The sequence below is a fragment of the Lathamus discolor genome, chromosome 3 (assembly GCF_037157495.1).
Source record: "Lathamus discolor isolate bLatDis1 chromosome 3, bLatDis1.hap1, whole genome shotgun sequence".
NCBI lineage: Eukaryota > Metazoa > Chordata > Aves > Psittaciformes > Psittacidae > Lathamus > Lathamus discolor.
Window position 1 is genome coordinate 105,942,139 of NC_088886.1, and position 20,998 is coordinate 105,963,136.

At 41.6% G+C, this 20,998-nt stretch overlaps 2 protein-coding genes across 2 annotated transcripts in view; both read left to right on the forward strand.

Annotated features, from left to right (window-relative positions):
- LOC136010178 (nucleolar RNA helicase 2-like) overlaps positions 1–5,310 on the forward strand; it is a 14,859-nt gene extending 9,549 nt beyond the window's left edge. Inside the window, exons 11-15 of the mRNA XM_065670989.1 lie at positions 987–1,060; positions 2,049–2,208; positions 3,021–3,152; positions 3,925–3,969; positions 5,001–5,310. Coding sequence (XP_065527061.1) covers positions 987–1,060; positions 2,049–2,208; positions 3,021–3,152; positions 3,925–3,969; positions 5,001–5,183 — 594 coding nt within the window. The 3' untranslated portion in view covers positions 5,184–5,310. The remainder of the gene's footprint in view (positions 1–986; positions 1,061–2,048; positions 2,209–3,020; positions 3,153–3,924; positions 3,970–5,000) is intronic.
- Positions 5,311–5,875: 565 nt separating this feature from the next.
- Positions 5,876–20,072, forward strand: KIFBP (kinesin family binding protein). Its single transcript, XM_065670991.1, has 7 exons — positions 5,876–6,244; positions 9,193–9,291; positions 13,882–13,961; positions 14,082–14,265; positions 15,404–15,488; positions 17,818–17,927; positions 18,628–20,072. The coding sequence occupies exons 1-7, from the start codon at positions 5,894–5,896 to the stop codon at positions 19,504–19,506; spliced, it is 1,788 nt and encodes a 595-aa protein (XP_065527063.1). The 5' UTR covers positions 5,876–5,893; the 3' UTR covers positions 19,507–20,072.
- The last annotated feature ends 926 nt before the right edge of the window (positions 20,073–20,998 follow it).

Here is a 20,998-nt window from a genome sequence, read left to right on the forward strand (position 1 = left end):
AAGATCATCTAGTTCCAACCCCCCTGCCATGGGCAGGGACACCTCACACTAAACCGTGTCACCCAAGGCTCTGTCCAGCCTGGCCTTGAACACCACCAGGGGTGGAGCATTCACAGCTTCCCTGAGCTGAGCATTCCAGTGCCTCACCACTCTTACAAAAAGAACTTCTTCCTTATATCTAATCTAAACTTTCCCTGTTTAAGTTTTAACCCATTACCCCTTGTCCTGTCACTACAGTCCCTAATGAAGAGTCCCTCTGCAGCATCCTTGTAGGCCCCCTTCAGATACTGGAAGGCTGCTATGAGGTCCCCACGCAGCCTTCTCTTCTCCAGGCTGAGCAGCCCCAACTTTCTCAGCCTGTCTTCATACGGGAGGTGCTCCAGTCCCGTGATCATCCTTGTGGCCCTCCTCTGGACTTGTTCCAACTGTTCCATGTCCTTTTTTTGTTGAGGACACCGGAACTGCACACAATACTCCAAGTGAGGTCTCACAAGAGCAGAGTAGAGGGGCAGGATCACCTCCTTCGACCTGCTGGTCACGCTTCTTTTGATGCAGCCCAGGATACGGTTGGCTTTCTGGGCTGTGAGCGCACACTGCCAGGTGATGTTAAGTTTCTCATCGACCAACACCCCCAGGTCCTTCTCTGCAGGGCTGCTCTGAATCTCTTCTTTGTCCAACCTGTAGCTGTGCCTGGGATCGCTCCAACTCACTCGTGAGTCTGTTGATGTCAGCATCAGCAGACTGTAACAGGAATGCATGAAGCAGACCACACCTTGCATTACAGTCTGCATGTATATTCAGTGTAAAGTAGCTCCAGATTAAGAAAGGCAGGAATTTAAAAGCTTTAGTCTAGCTAGAGAAATAATTTAGGTAAAGGCTGTGTTGATGGTATAAACTATAACTAGTGGTCTCAATGTGACTTAAACAGCGTTGAGTTGTAGAGTATTAAACATACCTTTGACTGTAATTTCTTTTCTTGATTTCAGGGGATTACATTTAAGCGTGTAGGTGTTCCCTCTGCTACAGATGTAATTGAAGCTTCAAGTAATGATGCCAAAAAGTGAGCTTGTTTGCCTGTTCTTAAAAGATGTCTAGATATGTTACCAACAACAGTGCTGTTAATGCAAAGTTTTAAGGGAGCAGGCCTGTATGTGAGCATACTTACATTGCAAGTCAGTAGCTTTGCATGTAGATACTGATTTGTTTTCTTAAGGTATCAGTGACCTTCTGTGTGCTTGCAAATATTAACCTTTGTTTATATCCTCAAAAATCAATGGCAAAACAGGGAATTACTGTCATGAAGGGAAACTTATTTCATCTACTCAGATGGTACAGTAGCAGCATTTGAAGAGCAATGCTTAGCATGTTGAGGAGTTAAACTTTGCCCTAGTGAGGGTGTTGTAACCCTGTCCTGTGTTTCTTTGTATCATTCTATTCTAAGGCTGAGGGGTTTTTTATTCCATATGGCTCTGTTTACATTTGCTGTCCCAATGGTGGAAGTAACATGGACAGAGATTGTTATAATTAGCAAGGATTTGACTGGTGTAAAGGAGACCATGGACATGGTGTTGGGTTCACCATGTATGGAAAAATGGTGGGAGGTGCTGGTGTACCACAAATAGCATTAAGAGAGGTAGTTCTCCACTTTCAAGGTTGTTCACTGCCTCTCCCAGAAATAAATGCTTTAATCAGCTTGCAATGAGAGTATCATTGTAGTGGTTTGCTTCTCTTCCTTGTGAAGTAAAAGCAAGGGTACAGCCTTAAGAATGCTGCTATTTGAGAGCCTTCCCTTGATGTTTCTGTCAGTGCTGTCAAACAGGCCATGTTGTACATCCTCAGTTTTCAACACATCTTTCAAGAGGCTTCGCTTAATGAGAATGTGGGTATTCAACATCCTGAAAGTGTTGAGTTAATGGAGTGGTAATGAAGCATGAGAGCCAAGGCTTTTAGAGATAATTCATTAATCTTGAAAGCTATCTGTTTTAAACATAACTGCACTTCACACAGGCCTTTGGTGATCTATTAAACTTCTGTTGTCACCCATGTAGGTTGTTGGAAGCCATTCCTCCTTCTGCAGTAGACTACTTCAGAAAATCTGCTCAAGAGCTCATAGATGAAAAAGGGGCAGTTGCTGCCCTGGCCGCAGCTCTAGCCCATATTTCTGGGGCATCTTACATACAGCAGCGCTCCTTACTCAACTCAACTGCGGTAAATAATATTATACTTGTGTCAACAAGAATGGATAAAAGAATTGCTTACGTCTCGTCCAAGTGTGGCATCTTCTCAGGCTCTTTCAGTAGGGTTTCTGAGTAGCTTTTATCCTCAGCTTCTGGTTTGTTGCATGTTGTTTAATTGAAATTGGCTCCTACTGATACTATACAAGAAACCAGAAAAACTTGATATCAGTAAATTTTCTAAAATTAAAAGAATTTCTCCAGAGATCAAAGTGACAAATCTCTTTGGTCTAAGAGAATTTAATGACATTTTACAAGGTAATAGATGGGTTTGTGGTATTGTAGTTTTCCCTTCCCAGGAAGCTCTTATATTTCTGTAATATTTTAGTAAGTCTATCATTTGATTACCCGATTTCAAAGAGAACCTGGCAAGGAAAGTATGGCACTTCCTTTTTCTGGCGCATTTAGGGAGAACTTGGCCTAGTTTGTATGGTAACATGATTTTGGAAATAGCAGGTGGCTGGACTATGCTTCTTGCATCAGTTTGGGACTTTTTCACCTGATTTTTAGTGGTAACTTACTGTATATATTGAATAAATGTGTCTGCTTCTGGCTAAAGTGCAGAAATGCTCTTGGTCTTTCTGTCAGTGGGCAGTCCTATGTGAGATGTATGCCTTCAACTTTTTAGGAGGATTTTAGTTGCTTCACTTTTAGGAAGTTGATTTCTTGTTATTGTAATGTAGTATTTAATACTAAGTTATTTATTGCATAGTTCATTAGTTAGTGAGTTACAGGCTGTCCAACCAAGTTTAGTCTTACAAACATTTTTCTGTTTGTTTCCCTAAGGGCTTTGTGACCATGGTGTTGAAGTGTTCAATAGAAATGCATACAATGAGCTATGCCTGGCGAGGCCTAAAAGAGCAGCTTGGTGAAGTAGATTCCAAAGTATCCTCAATGCGGTTCCTCAAGGGGAAGATGGTAAGATGACCCAGCCTTGCGGAAGAAGGGTGGGTGGGTGTGTTTGGCCAGTTTTTGCAGTGATTGAGGCAAGCGATCTGAAATATTAGTACAGAAATGTTGATATCTCACTCTATTCCCATTTAATCTCATTTCTCAAAAAATGTTAACCTATCATGAGCCCCCCTGAAACTGCTGTTTATGTATTCATTATTTAAAATGGCCAACACCCCCCTCTCCCCCCCAAATCAAAAGCATTAAAGCTAGTGTTTTAAGACTCTTACTTGGATGGAGATTCTGCTCCTAAATGATAATGCAGGAATTTTTTCTTTAGAAAAAAAAAAAGGGGGGAGTGTCATCAGAAATATGTATATAGTGGGAGTGCTTGTTTTGACTTTTATATTGTAAGCTCATGCTAATACTATATACCACCACCACAAGAAGACAGCTGTAAAGCAGTGACTGACTGACCTGAGCAGTACAGCATTCACCTGACTGTCAGCCTGTGACATTTCTGACACTTATCTCCTTTGCAAGTGTGTTGTCAGGGAGCTTGTGGTTTCAGATGATGCCTGTCTTACTTTTAAACAGACAGGCTGATGACAGGCAATGCTGCTGTCGGCACAGAGCTTACAAAAAGCTTCTCGTAAAAGACCACACTTTCTGCCATTCCTGGTTTCTACACTTAGTGTTTATAAGTAGTTGCAGTTGCTGCCTGCCTGGAGCTGTGTGTGTCTCCATTCTTGGATATGTCTTTGGAAAGCAAATGGCTCTTCTTTTTTTCCTGCTATAGGGGGTGTGCTTTGATGTCCCTGTTGGCGAGCTGAGTAACATACAGGTAAGTTCTCATAGTTAGAATTGGCTTTAGAACCTGAGGATTTGTCGTAGTTTAAACCAATCCACACAGGTCGTCCACTCACACCGCCCCCCGACCCTCCCCACTCCCGCAGGGATGGGGAGGAAAATCAGGAGAATGTAACTCCCACGGGTTGAGATAAGAGCAGCCCAGTAACTAAGGTATAACACAGATCACTGCTGCTACCACCAAGGATAATATTGATAAGAGAAAATAACAAGAGAATACGATACCACCGCCGAACGAGTTCGACCCCCCCGAAGAGAGAGAGCCTGCCCTTCCGGGTAACTTCCAGTTCCCTCTCTGGGCATGACGTGCTGTGGTATGGAATACCTCTTTGGCTAGTTTGGGTCAGGTGTCCTGTCTCTGCTTCCTCCCGGCCTCCCTCGTCCCCAGCAGAGCATGAGACTCACAAAGTCCTTGGCCAGAATAAACATTACTTAGCAACAATTAAAAACAATCGGTGTTATCAGCGCTCTGCCCAGGCTGGAAGTCAAAACACAGAGCTTGCACCAGTTACTAAGAAGGAGCAAAACGGCTCCTGGTAAACCCAGGACAGGATTTTAAATTTGGTTGCCATGTATAGGGTAGAATACAGGGTGGTTTGGAAGGATATGGTTTGTGTTTTAATGAGGATGTTGGACAAACAACAGAGTCATTAGAACAAGCACAGCATGGTTGTTAGAAAATACCTTGTCATGTCTCTTTCTCATTTCAGTTCTTAGTATTTTTTTATTAAACTAATTCCTTTGTTCTTTGGCTACTCTTGTGTTTGACCTCTCCAGTGTATTTGAGGGTTAACCAGCTTTCTGTTGACTTCAATCACTCTTGTCCTTTTGTGATTGTTTATCCTTTGTCACAGGATTGAGTTGTCTCCCAGGAGCGCTATGCTGGCCTATTTTGGTGCGGGTGGGATTTATCTGGAAATGCTTTATTACAAGCAAGATTGAATGCAGGACTTTGCCTTGGACACACCTGCAGTCCCATGACGGTTATGTTGGTTTTCTTTTCAGGAGCAGTGGACGGACACCAGGCGTTGGCAGCTGTCAGTGGCAAAAGAACTGCCTGAGCTGGAAGAGTACCCCCAGGAGGCAGGACGAGGGTTCTCCAGATTCGGAAATGGGAGGCAAGGCGGTGGCGGCTTCAAGAGAAACTGGTCTAAGAATGGAAACCGATGGCATGATTTTAACAAGTGACTTGATTAGCCTCTGGTACAGATGTGGACTGAGCTGACTTTTATCAAAGAGTAAAAACCTGCTCGCCATTCCTCTTTGTCCTGATTCCTTAGTAAAGCAGCGTGTCTTTGAGTATCCCCAAACACCATGTTTGCTGAAATGACTGGCTGCTTTTTTTCCTTTCCTTTTTTTCTTAAGGTTTTTCTTTTTGCCCAGCTGACATTTTTCTGCCGTTAAACTGAACTAAATGTCATGCGTGCCTCGGGGAGTTGTGCGTTTTACTGGAAACTTGGCGCAGCGGGGAGCCACACTTCTGAGCATGGACAGTTACCACACCTTGCCTGGTTAACAGCTCTTACATTAAAAAATCTGATTCTAAGAGAAAAAAAAATCCAGAAAACTGTGCCATCAGGCCCTCCACCACCCTTCCTCCAGCGTGTGCCGCGGGTGCCAGGTATTGGTGGCCGTTGTGGCGCTCACGCTTGTCTGCCACCCTCTGCTGCTGTTAAGCGCTCGGTGCCGTTTGCCCGCAGCTCCGGCCCAGGGAGGGCTGTGGGGAGCACCGAGTATTGGAAACCGCAGGAGCCGGGGGGCCGCGGCACCGCAAGCACTGTGGCAGCCATGACAACGAGACGGGCGGAGGGGCGGGGCCGCCCCTGCAGCGCGGCGGGTATTGGAAGGCGGCGCGTCAGGTGGCGTGCGCGTGACGCGGGGCGGCCAGCAGAGGGAAGATGGCGGCGGTGGGGGGCTGCGGGTGGGCCGGGGTGTGCGAGAAGTTCCGGACCGCCCGGACGCTGTCCACCGTGGAGTCGCGCAAGGACCCGGAGACAGACCCCTACCGCTCCAAGTACAGCGCCCGGGCGTTGCTCCAGGAGGTGAAGCAGCTGCTGAGCGCCGCCGAGGAGGGCGACGAGGCGCGGTTGCTGGCTGTGCGGCGGGCTGTGCTGGAGTACGAGCTGGGTGTCAACCACACCGACACCGAGGAGCTGTCGGCCGGCGAGGAGCACCTGCAGCGCTGCATGCAGCTCCTCGAGCCACACCGCCTCTCCCCAGACTGCGTCTCTCTCTACATACAGGCCCAGGTGGGCTGGGGTTGTGAAGGCCGACGGGGGTGTCTGTGGTGCAGCTTGCAGGTGGAGGGTCCGAGGGGTCCAGGGAGAGGGCGTTTGGGTGGCGTTAGGCGGTGGGGTCTGGCGGAGGCAGGTGCCTTGGCTGTGGGCTGAGCTGCGTGGTCCCTGCAGTGGGCTGCAGACGGTAAGGGGGATTCGTGGCACTTCAGTCGCTTGAAGGGTATGGGTTTTTCAGCACCAGCAGCGCTGGCGTTTATTTCTTGCTCAAAGAAAAAATTCACAGGTGGCAGCTGTGGATGGATGCCATTGTTTTAAACATGCTGCTGATTCTTCTGGGCGTGCAGAGCATCTAACGGTGATAGATTTCTCTTAATAGAAAGTGGGTGTCGACAAAGCAGTGTACTCTTCAGCATAGATTGAGGCAGAACTTGTAAGAACTGAGCAAGAATCAATTAGTAGAAGACCTCATTATGTCCAGAACTTGATTTGTGGTTTCCTTAACTGTCATTTTGTTGTCCAAGTAAAGTTGAGAGATGTTTCTATTTATGCCATTTACCTGAAAAGGTAAATTTTTCTCAAAAGTAGTCACTTGTTTGCTTTTCATTCTTGCCTGTTAACTCTTAATCTGTTATATTATATTCCAGACCAGTAAATAGAGTTTTTTAAGGCTAGAAGTAGTACTCAGTTCATTCTGAAGAAACTAATAGTTAACAAAATTGGATCCTGCCAGATGAAGATTCACAAAAGGCTCAACAGCTTTATCATGGCAGCTGGTATATAGTTAGATATTTGTCTAGACTTTAAACAGAGCAGTTGATGTTTCTGTGAAAAATGGCTGCTCTAATTAGAAGAGGTTTGCTAGTGCTTCTTTGTCAAACACTGCAAAAGCTGTCAAGAGATTGTGTGTTCAGTAGAAAGGTGCTAGTTAAATAGTGACTTTACCTGTCTTACATAGGTTACTTGAACTGAGTTATGTGGAATTCACCAGGTTACATCTGCTCATCATCCTTGAGTGACAGTTTGGCTGCACTGCTACAAATCTGTAACTTGTTACAAGATTGGAGGTTTCTTGAGCAGCCAGTCAAAATCAGATAACCTTTTCCCACTGTGTGTTCCTAGGAAGTTGTTACTTTTGTGGCTGAGTGCCAAGAAATCCACTCTGCTTTTGAGCTGATGTGATGGAAAGCAGTATTTCTCTCTGTTGGATGAAAATTTTCATGGATTTTCTTGTTTTGGGGCCTTTAGGAATGTCGTGGTTTAAGCCCAGCCAGCAACCCAGAAACCAAGCAGTCGCTCGTTTTCTCCCCCTCCTCTTCCCTCCCCTCCCAGAGGGATGGGGAGGAGAATGGAAAGAATGTAACTCCTAGAGGCTGAGATAAGAACAGTCCAGTAACTCAGGTATAACACAAGCCACTGCTGCTACCACCAATAATAATAATGATAAGGGAAATAACAAGGGAAGAGAATACAACTGCTCACCACCTGCCAACCGATACCCAGTCCGACCTGAGAAGTGATCTAACCCTTCCGGGTAACTGCCCCCAGTTTATATAGTGGGCATGACTTGCTGTGGTATGGAATACTTCTTTGGTCAGTTTGGGTCAGGTGTCCTCTCCCTGCTTCCTGCCGGCTTCCCCTTCTCCCTGGCAGAGCATAAGAGTCACAAAGTCCTTGGTCAGAGTTAACATTACTGAACAGCAACTAAAACCATTGGTGTTATCAGCGCTGTTCCCAGGCTGAAAGTCAAAACACAGCACTGCACCAGCTACTAAGAAGGAGAAAAATGACTGCTACTGCTTAACCCAGGACAAGGAAACAGCAGGATAGTTTGTTATGTGATGTGATCCAACAGTAAACAGGTCTGCTGTGGTCTGGCACTTTCATAAGGCATGTAGCTGAGAGCAGTGATTGTAAATGAGTATGCCCTCAGCTTTTGTCCCAAGCGCTGTTAAAGACTTGAATGTTTAATTAAAATTTCTAATATAAAATCAGTAGTTGTCAACAGTGGCTGTACTTCACCCCGTCCTAGGACATACAGAGCATGTTGTCAAGGCACTGAATTCTGTTTCAAAAAAAAGCGTTCCTTTTTCCTGCTGGGCCTGTTTCTATAGCCCTACTTCTAACTTTCGAACTTCTGCATAAGGTTGTACACCACAGTTTCTGCCTAATTAAATTTGGTCTGGTCCTCTGCTTGGCTGTGGGCAAAGTATTTCTGCTCATAAACATCATGCAATATGGTGCTTTCTTATAAAAATAATAAAAGCAATGAAATTAAAAGGGGCACAGGGCTGGCACACAACTACATGTTCTAACTCTTGAAGTTTTGTGGCTTTTTAGCCCTGCTACGTTTTATAACAACACTGCCTAGGAATTAAATTAGCTCATTAGACAAAGATTGTTAATGCCTTCATCTTATTAATAAAATTAGAGGTACTTTTCGTAAAAGGTGGGTTCACGGATACAGTAATGTTACTAAGTAACATTGTTGTAATTTAAATTTGAAGGCAGTATTCCATTTTAACGATTCTTTTCATGTCATTTCATTGTTGAAAATATACAAGCATTCAGTCCTTGCATATCTTTTTTTCAATTAAATTTTCTACAGAATCATGATGACAAATTTCTAGTTCCTTGGCTCTTTTAATGACATTTTTATATGATATAAAAGCTGCATGAATGAGATGCATGGAAAAAGGTCTTGTTTGAAAAAGCCAGTCCTTACATAGCAAACACAAAAAAGGTGTGGAGGATGTGAGGTGACTTTGTTTGTATTTGCTGCTGTGTGAGAATCTTCTTGTTTGAGCAACTTGTGATATGGTCATGATTTTTGCTTTTTGAAATCTATTGTATTAAAACACCTATATATAAGGATGAGGACTGATAAATTGCTTGGGGAAAATGTGTAATGTAAATGGAACATAATGGGAAAATAACTGACAAATTTTTCCTTTTGCCTTTAGAACAACTTGGGTATCTTGTGGTCTGAAAGGGACAAAATTAAAACTGCACAAACTTACCTGGAGTCTGCAGAAGCCCTGTATAACCAATACATGAAAGAGGTACTGTGTTTATTATTAATATTGTGGCAGGTTTTACTTTCATGTGCCCCTTACAGTTTTAGTAATCTTTGGAAAAAAAAAATCATGTGATGCAAGTTGAGTTTCTGGGCTTTATACTGGCTGCTATGATTCTTCTGAAAATTGATTTGATTTGTACTGCTGGCATAGAAAGAGGCAATCTAGAGTATCACTTGCTCATTTCAAAATGGACTTATTCAGGTAAATAATTGTGCTTAAAATAAATGGTCCTTTTTGAAAGCTCATTGTATTGATAATCCAAAGTTGAAGCCAAATAGAACATATTTGCTTGGTTTGCTCTGACTGTGCACAGTGTTGCACAGGAGCAAGTAGTTAAGCTCCATATCCAAGAGGACAGTCTTATAAACAGTTAAACTTCTCATGCATATTAAACAGCCTTTTGAGTTGTGGATTGACAAAGACTCTCTTGTGCTATTTTTAAGCTTTTTGCAAAGTTGTTCCTACACTCATTTGCCTCAGGGACAGTTTGTGAGTGAGCTAAATGCATTCAAAGCCTTTAAGGAGCAGAATCTGTGTCTCAGGACAGCTGTAAATGCTGGATAGACCATAGTTTCATGAATTTACAGTTCAGATTTTACATGAACTTGGTTCATAAAGAGGACTTGAGATCCTTGTAGTGGTGCAGGATCTTTAGGATTTATACAGCCCTGTCAACATTAATCATTCACAAATAAGAAAAGTTTGAATTTACAGTTCTTAACATTCCCTATTTTTAGGCTGTCAGGAAGCCTTCCTGTCTGGGAGTCTTAGGTAAACTGTTGATGATGGAGGTGTTTCCTGAACTTGTGGATTTAGTTGTTTACTGATAGAGTCTAGTTAACTTACAAATTGGTTGGGGTTGTTTTTTCCCCCTTAAAGCACTTGGAGCAAAACCAAGGCAAATAACTACTGTAGCATTGTAACAACACTTTGCTATTAGCAAAGCTGTTTGATTGTCTAGTGCGCTATGTTGGAAATCTGAGGTGTGAAGCCTTATGACCAGGAGCTTGGGCTGATAAAGGAGACTTGCAGAGCTCTTCCTAGTGGTAATTAAAGGCCTAAGTCTTGACAGTAGAGGATAAATACGTAGATACAGGAAGGAGGCAAGGGTCTTGCTTACAGTGTCATTTCAATTGCTTTCTTTGCAGGAATAGCTGTAGGCTTGCCAGAATGTACTCCAGATCTTGTTAGAAGGTTTGGAAGCTTTTGCAAGGTTGTAGGCCTTCATAGCTAAAGAAAGGGTTATAAATTCACATCTCAAAAACTAATGAGTTATAAACTCAAAGATTAAAAGATCATGTAAAAAAAACCCTACACCTCTCTGGTAGGTTAAACACACTTTTATGTATTTGTCATTGTCTGTTTCAGACATATCTGGTCAGCTTTGAAGATGAATAAAACATTTTCTTTAAAAACAAGCAAACTAATCTATTCATGATTTTTTAGTGAGAAGTACAAACATAAGAATATGTTTTCTTCCCTATAAAGTGAATAGATTCCCTACCATTGCTTCTGCCTGAGTCCCTGTTATCTTATGAAGAGTATTTCTCTGGATTGTTTTTTATCTGTTACCTTACTTTGTCTTGGGCTAAGAAATTAATGGGGTTGTAATGGATGGGAACCTAGCTGAGATTTAATCTCCTCTCAAGACTGAGAGACGTAACAAAAGTATGTTCTTTGTCACAGCGTATTCAATAGAGTATATATGTTTGTGTTCATCGTAACTGTTGGAAAGAGGTAGGTAAAGAGAGGTGTGCAGCTGTTTTACAACATTCATACTCTGCTGCACTGGGGCATGTGTCCAGTGCTCACAGTGTGGACAGCCCCGAACAGCCCCACTAACAAACAAAGGCATGCTAAGGCACATGAAAAACAACAAGGTGCTTGGTGACAGCCAGCACGGATTCACTAAGGGGAAATCCTGCCTGACCAATTTGGTGGCTTTCTATGTTGGGGCTACGGAACTGATGGACAGGGGTAGAGCAGCTGATGTCATCTACCTGGACTTGTGCAAAGCATTCGACACTGTCCCACACGACATCCTTGTCTCTAAATTGGAGAGACATCAATTTGATGGATGGACCACTCGGTGGATAAAGAACTGGCTGGATGGCCTCACACAAAGAGTTGTGGTCAATGGCTCAATGTCCGTCTGGAGACCAGTAACGAGTGGTGTCCTTCAGGGATCGGTGTTGGGACCGGTCTTGTTCAACATCTTTGTCGGTGACATGGACAGTGGGATTGAGTGTGCCCTCAGCAAGTTTGCTGATGACACCAAGCTGTGTGGTTCGGTTGATATGCTGGAGGGAAGGGATGCCATCCAGAGGGACCTTGACACGCTTGTGAGGTGGGCTGATGCCAACCTTATGAAGTTTAACCATGCCAAGTGCAGGGTCCTGCACCTGGGTCGGAGCAGCCCCAGGCACAGCTACAGGTTGGGCATAGAAGAGATTCAGAGCAGCCCTGCAGAGAAGGACTTGGGGGTGCTGGTCAATGAGAAAATGAACATGAGCCGGCTTCAGTGTGTGCTTGCAGCCCAGAACGCCAACCGTATCCTGGGCTGCATCAAAAGGAGCGTGACCAGCAGGTAGAAGGAGGTGATCCTGCCCCTCTGCTCTTGTGAGACCTCACCTGGAGCATTGTGTGCAGTTCTGGTGTCCTCAACATAAAAAGGACATGGAACTGTTGGAACAAGTCCAGACGAGGGCCATGAGGAAGTCAGGGGACTGGAGCACCTCCCGTATGAAGACAGGCTGAGGAAGTTGGGGCTGTTCAGCCTGGAGAAGAGAAGGCTGCGTGGAGACCTCATGGCAGCCTTCCAGTATCTGAAGGGGGCCTGTAGGGATGCTAGGGAGGGACTCTTCATTAGGGACTGTAGTGACAGGAGAAGGGGTAATAGATTAAAACTTAAACAGGGGACGTCTAGATTGGATATAAGGAAGAAATTCTTTCCTGTGAGGGTGGTGAGGCACTGGAATCGGTTGCCCAGGGAAGTTGTGAATGCTCCATCCCTGGCAGTGTTCAAGGCCAGGTTGGACGAAGCCTTGGGTGACATGGTTTAGTGTGAGATGCCCCTGCCATGGCAGGGGGGTCGGAACTAGATGGTCTTAAGGACCTTTCTAACCCTAGCTATTCTGTGATTCTATGAATTGGAGATCTGGCATAAAGCTGGTTGTTCTTCTAAGAGTGAAAAAACAGGACCCTCTTGTGGCTGAATCTGGAGCCTCACCTATGGATGAACACACCATGTAGTTATTTTCCCAATCACCTGAGATTCCTGGCATTGGCTGCAGTGGGGCTTCCCAGCTTAAAGTGTGGGCCTGGATGATGATTCAGTGGTATTTGGTGATGTATTTCTTCTTAATCTCTATTCTCTCTGTACAGTAATGATTTGATGCATTGCTAATTTTTCTCTGCGCTTTTTATATATACATAATTTGCTTTATTGCACTTATTTACTATGTATAGCTATATACCTGATTAATGCTAGTGTACTTGTTTAACAAACTGTTCATATTACACAGCTAGTGTGTGGTGGTTTTGGGGCGTACCTTGCCTGTCAGCAGAACAGAGGTTAAGAAAGTGCTAGGAAAGTTGCATACTAAACTGGGCTCTGTTGCTAGCAGGTATGTTAAGCATCCTTCAGGATGCACTGTTTAGTGGCAAAAAGCCACTTTTAGAAAGACACCTTTATTTAAAATGTTTTAGAATTGGCATCTGAAGTTATTTACATTTACAAATGAACATAGGACAGACTAGTAGAACTTTGCCATAAACAGTGTTAATCTCTTGGATTTGCAAATTTTGAATCTAACTTTACTGACGGTTGTTTTAAGGTAAGGTTTAACAGAGCAGTGCTGAAAGTTGTATAGTTGTCTCTATAAGGATTCTGACAGAACTCATGGTTTTAAAAACAAAAAAAGCACACTTCTGAATTAAATAGTTCACATCATTAATAACTTGTATGTAGGTCATGTCTTGTATCAGGATTTAGCAGCTTCATCCTCCAAAGACATTGCCTGTTGTCTCATTCATATATTTCATTAGTCTTACTAGCTTGTGAATCAAGGGAGTAATTTCACAGCAGTAAGTCTTTGCAGCAGATCTGCTGAGCTCTGTCTGCACACAATGTTCTTTGCAGCACTTCCTGCAGGATGTTTTCTTATTACTGATTAGTGCACTTGGGCAAACAAATATTTCACACTAGAAGGCATGCTTGGTATTACACTAATACTTTAAAAAACATTATAATGTTGTGCAAAATAAAGCCAGTTATAGCCCTGGAGAATCCAGGTTGAATGTTTCTGGTGCTGACAGATTGCATCGCTTTAAAGTAGGTAAGCAGAAGTCTTCTATAAGCTGAAAACTTTGTAATTATCTGTGGAATTGTGGCTTTAATTCTCTAGATCTCCTGAGTTTTGTGGAATTGCTCAAGAGTTGTGACATTGAGGTAGGCGTAGATGTGTTATGTGAAGTTTTGTTGAATTTGGGATAGAAAAATGTAAATCTTCTGCAGCCAGAAGAGGGAGCACTATGTTACAAAGTAAAATAATATATCATGTATTCTTGCAGGATGGAAATCCTCCTCTGGATCCCAGTGAACATTTCATGGCAGAAGAAGAAAAACTTACAGACCAAGAAAGATCAAAAAGGTGGGGTGTGTAGCAGCATACCTAGAATATTGGTACTTTTTTAATTTTATGAGGATGTATTTTGGGAGGGGGAGGGAGGGGCTGGGGAGATGAAATCTAAACAGACTGTTGTTTTCCTAGATTTGAAAAAGCCTATACGCATACACTGTATTATCTGGCACAAGTCTACCAGCACCTGGAGATGATTGAGAAGGCTGCTCAGTATTGCCATACTACTCTTAAACGACAGCTTGAGTATTGTGGCTACCACCCAGTAGAATGGGCACTCAATGCTGCTACTTTGTCACAGTACTATCTCTCTAAGGTAATATACCTAATGTTTTTCTGCTGTAATTATATCATAAATGTAACTATCAAATAAGACAATTGCTTAGACAGCTGTTTGTGGCAGGACTCCATGTTGAACTAAAAATGTGTGTCTGTCGAACTACAAATTGCCTTCTGACATGAAACATTTGTTAGTTTTTTCTGAAGAGGACATAGTGGCTTTCTTTGGTGGTGTGATGGCAGTGGGAAAAATGAGCAGGGGTGCAGGCTTAAGAAAAGTTCTGTAGTTAATGACATATCAGCAGTGATGTAACATGATGTTTATAAGTAAAACTTTAAGGTTATAATATCTTTTAAATTGTTTCTTATATTGTTTTCTTACAATAAAGGTAATAAAACCAAAAACATCTGAGGGTGAAAATATTTCACGTTGTATATATCCTATAAATTATTGTCCTTTGTACCTTACACATGCTTAAAACTTGTTTAAGCCTATGTGAACATTAAAGTATGTGAGATGGTAGCTGTTTGCTTCTGTCTTGAGGCTGTGTTGACTTTATATAATCTACTGTGTTACAAAATACTTCAGCTTTATGTGGGAGTTTCTATATTCCAGACTATTCAGATGCTCTTCTCTGATGTTTGAAAGACGTATGCCATATCTAAGCCAGTTAATGCTGATTTCAGTAGTAACTCGCAATTTCCATGTCTTTTTGATGCATTGATAGCACTAATCATTAAACAATGCACTGCCAAATATGAGTAAAGGAATCTAAATCTGACTCATAATGTTGACTTGTGTGTCTGGCTCTTTCCAACTAACAACAGCCCATGATACAGTCTTTACCACAAGACATCACTTCCTTTACCACAAGGAAGTGACAGTAGCATAGATCAGAACAGTAAGAATGTTCACAATATGTTGTCTTATTGGCTTGCTATTGTGGCTGTGGTAGAGAGTAAATGGTTGGTAAGAAAATACTGTATTCAGTAGTGGATGTGGAAAAATTGTCTCTTGAGTGTGCAGGAAGAGAGCGCTCCAGAGCCTCTTGGTTCTATGATTTCACTTGTATTCATGTATCTTTACTAGCTCAGGAGAGGGGTTTAGCCAAGCTGAGAGCAGTGCTTGGGCTGCTTATACCAGTGATAAATGCTGCCATTTCTGTTTCTCTCAGCAATGTTTTATGGAGTCCCGACACTGTTTAGCAGCAGCCAGTGTTGTCTTTAGCCAAGCTGGACAGGTGCCATCTGCTGAAGACAGTAAGTTCATATTTAAGTTTTGAATAAAATATTGTGAAGTCATGATAAATGAGGTTTAAAAATGAAGTCTAGCAATATGTACAAAACTTATATTTTAAGTAATTAGTAAAGTGGGATGTTCCTGAAGAGCTGCTGCACTGCTATGAGATGCTGGTGTTTCAGAAAGCCCATCAGAATAAAAGTGCAATTTTAAACCAGTATCTGTTTCAGTAGTGGCAATGTTGCCATTCATCCATTTGTCCTTGTACATGTGCTGAAATGCAGCTTTCCTTTGCTTCTCAGTGATCAGAGGGCTATGACTCAATGAACTAAACCAGATGCTTCTTGGGCATTGTTTAAAAGAGGGAGGGTAACTCAGCATTTAAAAAACCCAAATCCAGAAGATACTTGTATTGTCTTTTGTTGTTGGTTGCTGCAGCTCCATTAACAGTTATTTTTAGAGTTGTAGCTCCCCTTTTTTTGTTTTGGGTATTGATGCAAAGGAACAACTTTGAGGTTCAGTGTGAAGATCAATAAGAGAAACCTGCAGAAAACCAACCACAGTTTTAAGGACCTGTGGTTACATGATGGTATCATTCATCTGTCTGGGCTTAGTCTTTGTTTATTTACAGCACAGCCTTTTACATTCTGTGTCTTGGGCAACTGAAAGCTTCAAATCAATAGAGCTTTAACTCATGGAGAGTGAGCAAGTATTCAGCAAGCCCCTGTGTTAATTCATAACCAATATATTGACTGTTCAAAGTCAGATTTAACTTCTAATGGCTTGAGCTGTTTACAACACAAACTCTTTAATCCACTGATGTTGTTTTTTCAGGTTAAAATATAACCTGAATAGACCCACCTGAGTTTGTTTTAATTGGAGTTCAGTGACAGTACATTAATTGCTTTTAGTATTTCTCTTAGCTCAAAAATACAGAATTCTATGCCGTTGCCTGTCTTATTATTGAAGGAATTTGAGGATGATTTCCAAAAGCTTTTTAGTTTCAGTGAAAAGAAGGCTGTTGAGTCAGGTTATGTGGATCTGTTATGCTGATGGAAAGCAGGGCTCTTACAAAAATTCCAGTAGGTCTGAATCAGTGTTTATGGGCTTCCATAGCTACCTGACTGTGCAGTTGTCAGAGGTCATAAATATCATACTTAAGCCAAAAAATGAAGTTATATTTTTGGTAGGTGTGTAGAAACATACAGTCAGTTACAGTCTCAAATTTAGGTGCAAGATGGGAAGTGGTAGATAAGAGTCCTATTTTTAATTGTCTTTTTTAAATTTCTTGTGTGATTTTTTTCATCAAGTCAACTAACTTCTATGTTGACTTCCTCCTGCACCAAATAGGAGCAGCAATATCTGTGTTTGTTTCAACGAAATAAACATTCTATTTTCCCTTCCTTTTCACTGTACACAGAGCTGGGCTGTGGACTTGAAGATCATTAAGCAGAAAGTTCTGTCTTATAGTAAGGCTAATGCACAGTCAACATTAGCCACTCTCAAATACATCTATTTTATCACGTTAATTGGAATATAAGCAAACACAGAGGTATTTAGTAAAGATGCCTTTTTGTTATTTAGCAACAGTTCTTATTTCTACATTAAGAACAACTTGATTGGCTCTGATGAAAGATAATGAACACAATGGATCTAAGTCTAAAGTTGGGGTTTTATTTGGCGAAAGGAATGTTAGCATCCCCTCATTGTTAGCAAACTCACTGCCCTTTGCCTAGAGACTGGGAAATGAGTTTTCTCTGAAATCCACTGGGTTTCTGAAAATGTTATCTTGAGACATCAGCAGGGCTGCTACTTACGACAGCGGGGAGAAAAATACACAAGTTGTAGAGCTAATAAATCTTATGCTAGTACAAGGTAGATTAATCAAAGGCAGTTTCCCTTACTTTTATTCCCTTTTTTTGTAGCAAGTGTGGGGCCTATTGCAATAAAGATGTCCTGAGAAACAACTGGCAGGCAGCTGAATCACAGAAAATGGGTTATCCTGATTCCTTGCTCTTGTTACAAAGAGACATGGAAACCTTTTCTAGTAAAACATCTTCAAGATCAAAGGTTGTCTGAAATATACATGATATTTTTTTGGTTTGGGGTTTTTTGGTTTTTTTTGGGGTTTTTTTTTTTCAAAATTCATGCATGTTAATCTATATGGTTTCTACCAGAATGACAGTGTACACAATTACTATATAAATTGGCATGGAGAACATGTTTCTGTCTAACAATAAGGAAAAATTAATTAGCTACAAGTAACATGTTCTTTGCTTGTAATATTTGAGCTTGCTGGAGTGTTTGAGTTCTCTTTAAAGTTTTTATGTGTTTATGTCCATTCAATAGATGAAACAGATCAAGACCAACAGGACCTTCGACAGAGAAAAGCTGAAATTGCGAGGTGCTGGGTTAAGTATTGCCTGAATCTCCTGCAAAGTGCTCAGAAATTACTTGAGGTAACCAAACATCTGTAGCTGTCATTGTTTAAAAGCAAACGAAGTATATTTTGATGTTTGTAACAGGAATCAATTCATAGTTGGTAGTAAGTGATAAACAATTGCCCAATGAATGATACAATAGCTGCTTGCACTGTAGCAAGTGTTTCACAGTATGCTTTGGCTTCGCAGCAGTTGGAAATAAGCACGGATGGGAGATCAGCTCTGTAGTGTAATCAGTGTACTGTTTATAGAGCAGCTTCGCAGATTTTCCTCCTCTTCTGCATTTTCTTGCAGCTTGATTTGGCAGATGACTTCTTATTTAGCTGCTAGTCAGAACATCTTAATATGGAACAGTTTTGTATGCTGGTGTTCTCATTCAATCATTCATCTAATTCATTTAAACGTTCATTTGAATGTTTACAACTCGGCATGTGCTGAAATGCTTTGCAGAAGTAGGGCCTTTGGGCTTTAGAGGTATTGTTTTGGCTATATTGTCCCACAGGGCAGGGAGACTAAATTAAGTCTTAGGTTTTTACAGAATAGAGACTGTAATTTAAGTGATTTTTGTGAATAGAAAGTCTAGCATGCTAGTGCATCTTCTCTTGTCTTGTTGCTGTCTTGTTTGCATTTCAAAGGTAACTCGTAAATAATATGATTCAGTGTAAGTCTCTCTTCATAAGCCATGTGCATTTTTAATGAGTATGCTTTGTCATTTCAGGATAATATAGGAGAACTGGATCCAGACAGGCAATTGGAACTTAAAGCCCAAAGGGAAAAAGAAGAGGATGAAAAAGAGAAGGGCAGAAAAAAAGCTGTCCTTTTTGGGATGAGTGATATATGTGACTCTGTCTTAGCCATGGAAGAGAAAGTGAGCAGTGTTTATCCTTTAGATTTTCAAGAAGCCAGAGAAATCTTCCTAGTTGGTCAGAACTATGTTCAGGAAGCAAAAGAGTTCTTTCAGGTTGATGGTTATGTTACTGACCATATTGAAATTGTTCAGGATCACAGTGCTTTGTTTAAGGTACTTGCTTTCTTTGAAGAAGACTATGAGAGGCGCTGCAAAATGCACAAGCGTAGAATAGACATGCTGGAGCCTATATGCTCAGAATTGAATCCACAGTACTATCTGTTGATCAGTAGGCAGCTTCAGTTTGAACTAGCTGACACCTATTACAAGATGATGGATTTAAAGGTAGCTATTGGTAACAGGCTAGAGGAGCTAGACCCCCACACAATTAAAAAAATTAATTCTCTGGCTCAGTTCGCAATCAAATATTATGAACTCTTCTTAGATTCTTTGAGGAACCCAGATAAGGTGTTTCCTGAAGTGCTCAAGGAGGATGTTCTTCGTCCTGCTATGGTGGCTAAATTTCATATTGCACGACTATATGGTAAGCTTATTACTTCGGATAGCAAAAAACAACTGGAAAATATGCAGACGTCATTGGAATATTACACATTTCTGGTAGACTATTGTGAGAAGTACCCAGATGCTGTCCGTGCCATTGAAACTGAACTAGAACTCAGTAAGGAGATGGTGGGTCTTCTTCCAACAAAAATGGAGAGACTAAGAGCAAAGCTGTGTCCATTTATATAAATACTTGCCTTGAAGGAAATGTGCACTTTTAAAATGATATCTGTATAAACCAGTGCTGTCAGACACCTTCTGTACTGATAGAACTAAGATGTCTTACAGTTTGGTAGTCCACCTAGAGCCTGCAGTAGTATAACTTTGTGAAAAACTTGGGTCTCTCCCATTCAGTAGCTCACCCACACTAATGGTATAAACTTTAAATGTAAAGTGAATGTTCAGCTAATGCTTTGTATTGTTTGTCCTGTATGTCAATATAAACCTTTTCTCCCTCATATTTTTTTTTCCTTTGGCGTATGGTTCGGTTTCTAAGTGTAGTTCTGTCTGAAGATTCTTTCTTTTAAGAGAACATTTCTCCAGCAGAAATTTTTCTAAGAAAACTGAGGCACGTTCTTCCAACTAGAATATGTTTTATGTTTTCTAACATTTGTCCCAGAAAACTTTATCCATAAGAAGGGAACTTTGTTGTTTTCAATATTTCTTTTGTATGTTGCTCAGTGTTTTCTTTTTTCCCCTGTTAATCAAAATCTAGTTAATAGAAGCTCAATAAATGGACTACTTGGCTAAACGTTTTTTTTCAGAGTCCTTAGAATTCTGTTTCCTTGTATCTTACTAAGATACTATACACATTACAACTTTGGCCAAAATAAATAGTTGTGAAAGTGTTTCCACGTGAGTGTCTTCGGTAAAAACACATGAGAAATCAAAGTGCCAGAACCAAGAGCAAGAAAGCAGCGAACTGTCTTCCTTGTGGTGGGAGCAGATACCCTGCTTTTAATACACTGTAAAGAATTCTCAGTTTAGAGGTGCTGTGCTCTAGTGTTCCAGACAGTTGATACATACAGTCTAAAGGCCTGGGATGCCAAAGATGGCACACCTTGTTATGGTCAGGGGGCCCAGATGCTGTCTTGGCAGGAGCTGAAATGGGGACCTCTCTGAACCTGCTGCAGATCCCACTGCTGCTGAGGCACTATTCAAAATCCACCTGTGTGCCATCAATTGCTGACTTCTGTTTTAAAGCTGGTAACGTTCCTGGTCTTACACAATCTGTTAGTGTTGCCTTGATCTATTTACTCTTTATGGAAGGCCAGTCTGCATATCTGACTGTACACAGAGGTTGTCTTTGTGTTTCTGGTGTCCACAGAAGGATTATGAACCAGGACCTGTTTTAGGTAAAATGTAGGCTGAGCACATTGTCCAACCATATATTAAGAGAACACAGAGATGCTGAGGGAAAACGAAGTGATGGGAGGATGAGGTGTGCACTAGTGTCCCACCCATGTACACCTGTCTTACCATGAGAAGGTATTTACAGCAATAGAGGGCGTTGAAGGAGAATAGTCAAAGCAACTGGACTCATCTGAAAAATGAAAGAAAACAAGGGGAAAAAATGACGTTCGTTTGGAGGATGTGAGGGGGAAGCATATGCAAGTAAGAAAGCATGTATGTGTTAAACGTGTAGCAAAAATCCCTAGCTTGCAGAATTCTCTGCAGAAGA

What these genes read in the sequence shown, in the direction of transcription:
- KIFBP (XM_065670991.1), top strand. Translation starts at nt 5,894, where the DNA reads ATGGCGGCGGTGGGGGGCTGCGGGTGGGCCGGGGTGTGCGAGAAGTTC. An exon ending in GACCAAGAAAGATCAAAAAG is followed by an intron (nt 13,962 to 14,081) that starts GTGGGGTGTGTA and finishes TTGTTTTCCTAG; the next exon opens with ATTTGAAAAAGCCTATACGC. An exon ending in GTGCTCAGAAATTACTTGAG is followed by an intron (nt 17,928 to 18,627) that starts GTAACCAAACAT and finishes TTGTCATTTCAG; the next exon opens with GATAATATAGGAGAACTGGA.